This window comes from Chaetura pelagica, unplaced genomic scaffold (assembly GCF_000747805.2).
Source record: "Chaetura pelagica isolate M959 unplaced genomic scaffold, ChaPel_1.0 scaffold272, whole genome shotgun sequence".
Taxonomy (NCBI): domain Eukaryota; kingdom Metazoa; phylum Chordata; class Aves; order Apodiformes; family Apodidae; genus Chaetura; species Chaetura pelagica.
Genome location: NW_009952445.1, coordinates 265430 through 268937, shown reverse-complemented (window position 1 = coordinate 268937; position 3508 = coordinate 265430). Strand labels below are relative to the sequence as shown.

General features: G+C 42.2%; 1 protein-coding gene across 1 annotated transcript in view; it reads left to right on the top strand.

The window, feature by feature from the left end:
* The window catches only part of MOB1B (MOB kinase activator 1B), a 23962-nt gene that overhangs the window by 3985 nt on the left and 16469 nt on the right, over nucleotides 1-3508 (top strand). Inside the window, exon 2 of the mRNA XM_010008529.1 lies at nucleotides 739-803. Within this exon, the coding sequence (XP_010006831.1) occupies nucleotides 739-803 (65 nt within the window). The remainder of the gene's footprint in view (nucleotides 1-738; nucleotides 804-3508) is intronic.

The window sequence follows — 3508 nt, the reverse complement described above, 5'->3', positions numbered from 1 at the left end:
TCCATATTAGTTTTTCTACTGAATGCTCAAGGAGTTGAGAAAGTGGAAACAGGAAGACTTTCTAAATGTGTCACATGTTAACAGGATGACATAAAAGGCAAAAATAATTATAGCTTTTCTTTTTGAGATGTTTTTAGCTCAGTGTTGGGCCTGATAATAAAGGACAGAAGGGATAGGATGCTGCTGTGGTCAGGGTTTAGGGAGGAAGTAGGATCCATTTGAAGAGGTGGTTAACTGATAGTGCTATGGCATAAATGAGGATGTTTTTTTGTTAAATAATAGGAGAGGGTTTGAACTAATAAGGTGGTTGGAATAATGTTTGCAGCAGCATTTACAACTAGACTTCCCAAAAGCAAATGTGCCCAGTAAGGGTTTTGGCTTAGAGAAACTGTTAGCTTGTGATGTCCTTGAACCTTTTTGTATCAAGGAGTGTATGACCATGCATGCAGTTAACTGGCGTCCTGTATGGTGACCTGCATAAATCCATGGAATGCCAGTAATTTATTGCCAAAATTGCCGATATTTCCATAGCACATGACAGCCAGCAGCCTGCATTTATCCTAATTACTTTTCTCGTTGCATGCCTGCCTGCCTTTTGTATGAGACCATTTCCTGCTGTCTTAGGGTGGTTGCTCTGAATTTGAGAAGCAGTGATCAGAAAGGTGGTGGAGGCATATATGAAATGGCTGATGTGGAATAGTTGATGAGACTAAATCATCTTGTGTTCTATTGTTACAGCTTTTGCTGGCTTACAGAAAGAAACCCCCTGTTTCTGGGAAGAGGGTTGCAGGGATTGATACCTAGTGAGTTGCCACTGTGCTGTGCATTCTTTGCTTCTTTGACTGTAGAAGATCTCTGCTGGGTATTTGACAGATCTGCAGTGACTTGGTTTGTCATCTGGCCAGCTCATGATCTGGGGTGGATACAGTGTAAATTCCTATCCAGAGTTTTCTGAAAAGAAACTGTTTCATCTAGAGAGCTGCTTCACCTGTGCTTTCCTTGGGCCTTGTTGTTGAACCCTCACGCCTTTGGTTGGCTTACCCTTTTTGCTAAAGTTTCTTGGTTTAGTTGGTTCATAACTATTTTCCAGTTACTGCTTTGCATGTTTCTATACCATCTCCTCCCGAGCTAAGATATTTTGCTGAAACTCTTAAATGGGGTGCTGCTTTTTGCAGGCTGGATCCTCTTGGCAAGTTCTTCTTGTCTGGGTAGAACTTTCTTCCTTGTGCTCAGGGAGCTCCACACACCCAGTAGCAGTCTCCAGAGTGAGCTTGTAGATCTTGCCTTGGGTGACTGCCCCAGACCAGGTACAGCAGTTCAGTTTTCCAGTCTTCATCACTGTATTAAAAATGGTAGTGTTGCAGAAGAGGAGCTGATGCACGCCAGGTTTTGAAACATGGCGAGAGGAGGACTGAAGTTCCAGAAATTGGGGATTCTATGTAAGCAGCAGCAGGAGTCTCATAATATTCCTTTCTCATTTATGATGAATGAATGACCAGAGCTTTGGAGTGGGGGTAAGGCAGCAGAAGGAAACCTTTGGGTTCCTTTGTATGAAAGTTGGTTTCCATCATCATCTTGGTACAGTGGAGTGAGAACAAAATCTTGTGAGCAAATTAGGCAGGGAGCTTGTGTTTAGCATGTGCTGGTTTCCTTCTGCTTACACAGCCACACATGGAAAGATGACAATACCAGTCTCTCTTGCTCTTCAGCTGTGAATGCTGCCTTGCCTCAGCCCTGTCCATGAAGCCAGACACCAGAGCCATTGCCAGATGTTTTAAGTTGTCTTTTTTACCCCCTCAATTGTCTCAGCAGCTATAAAGTGTGTATGTTCCTGAAGAAAAAAGCTTGGGGCTCTTAAATTGTCAGTTAAAGTATTTGGTTTTGTTTTGTGGAGTTTTTTCAGTTGCTTTTTCTTTGCAGTTGGTTTGAACCTGGCCTGGCAACAAATGCAGGTGGCTGGAGGGCTGGGAGGCAGAGGCAACTCCTTGAGCCACAAAAGCTTCTCCCTCCCACTGGGAGGCAATTATTTAAGATTTGAATCCGGTATCCTTGCTTAGGGTGAAATGCAAATGACTGGATGCATGTTAAAAGTGTACTGTAACAGAGTGTGTGGGAGCCATTTCTGGCAGTTAAGAGTTGCAGTTAGTAGCTGACTGCATTGGTATTGTTCTGGTGTCTGTGTGAATCTGCATGGCATGTTCACCTGGATCATCCCACGATCCCTGTTAGTCCAGCCAAGTGCTGCTTCATGAGGGTTAGAAAACAGGATTACTGTGGAGGCCTGGGGCGGGGGGATGCTGCTGCTCCTCTGTAGCAAGGGAGTGCCAGCACAGGACCAGGACCATGTAAATCTTTAACCAGCTGGACGTGTGGGATCTGTTCAATGCCGAAAGGGGTTGTTACCTGCCCAAAACAGTTTGGAGAGCTCATTCTCAATCTCCACTTTCAGAATGTTTTCTTTCCTTGCTCTTAAGGTCCACGTCTAAACAGGGACCTAACAAATTATGAGGCAGTTAATCATGTGCTTGGCAAACGACATGTCTCAATCACCTGTCATTGTGTGTTTTGGAAAAAACAATTTTTGTTGCATCCTTTGGTGCTCACTGAGTCTCTGTTAGAGCTGTTGGTGTTCAGGAGTGTAGAAATGGGTGATGTTCTTCATTAGTTTGCTGTCGATGCCTGTAGCGTGGTGAGGTGAGAAAAATAAGATGCAAATTTAAGTTTGAGAATGCTTCTGTGGGACAGTGTAGCCACAAAAGCTTTACCCGGAAGATAAAGTACTCCCCTTGCGTGTTCAAACATGCAGTTTAAATATTCAGTGAGCTAAGGAGAGCCCTGACACCACACTAACAACAATTTCTGTTTGGTCCTGTAGAGACATGGTGAAAAACTGGCCAAGATATAAAAAAAGAAGAACTGGATAATGTTTGTAATGAAAATTCTGCTATCTGAGTTCCATATATTTGGACTTCAGAGCTCAGTTTTCCTCTTCTCACAGAAATGTTTTCTCAGCTCATACACTAAAACATTCACGTATATTGACTTATTTTACTCTTTTCTGCAAATACTTGATTTTAGGCATCATGTTTCTGGCATGTTAGGGGTTAATGTGTGACCCAGGCTCACTGCCATAATTTGTCAAATCTCTAAATTTTTTTCTAAGTCAGCCCATGTTTTTCAAACAAAATTATTAGTAAGAAAAGGATTTATGTGCAAGTTGTAAAAGTTGTCATCCTTATTTCTTGCCTAACTGGTGGAGTGAAAGCTCTGTTGCTCTGAAACCAGGGGAAAATCACTGGAAGTTTGTGGAAAATGTGGAATTGTATCAGTCTTCAGCTAAAGTGTTAATGTACTTTTGAGTAACTGCATCTTAAAAAAGAAGTTTCTAAACAATAGCAGATACTGGAAAGTGATTCTGTGTTGGTAGCAAGGATAATATTCTGAATGAGCTAGGTCTGCAGAAAGCAGCTTGTTTTTTGGAAATTAGTAGTAACTCCCAAAAACATGA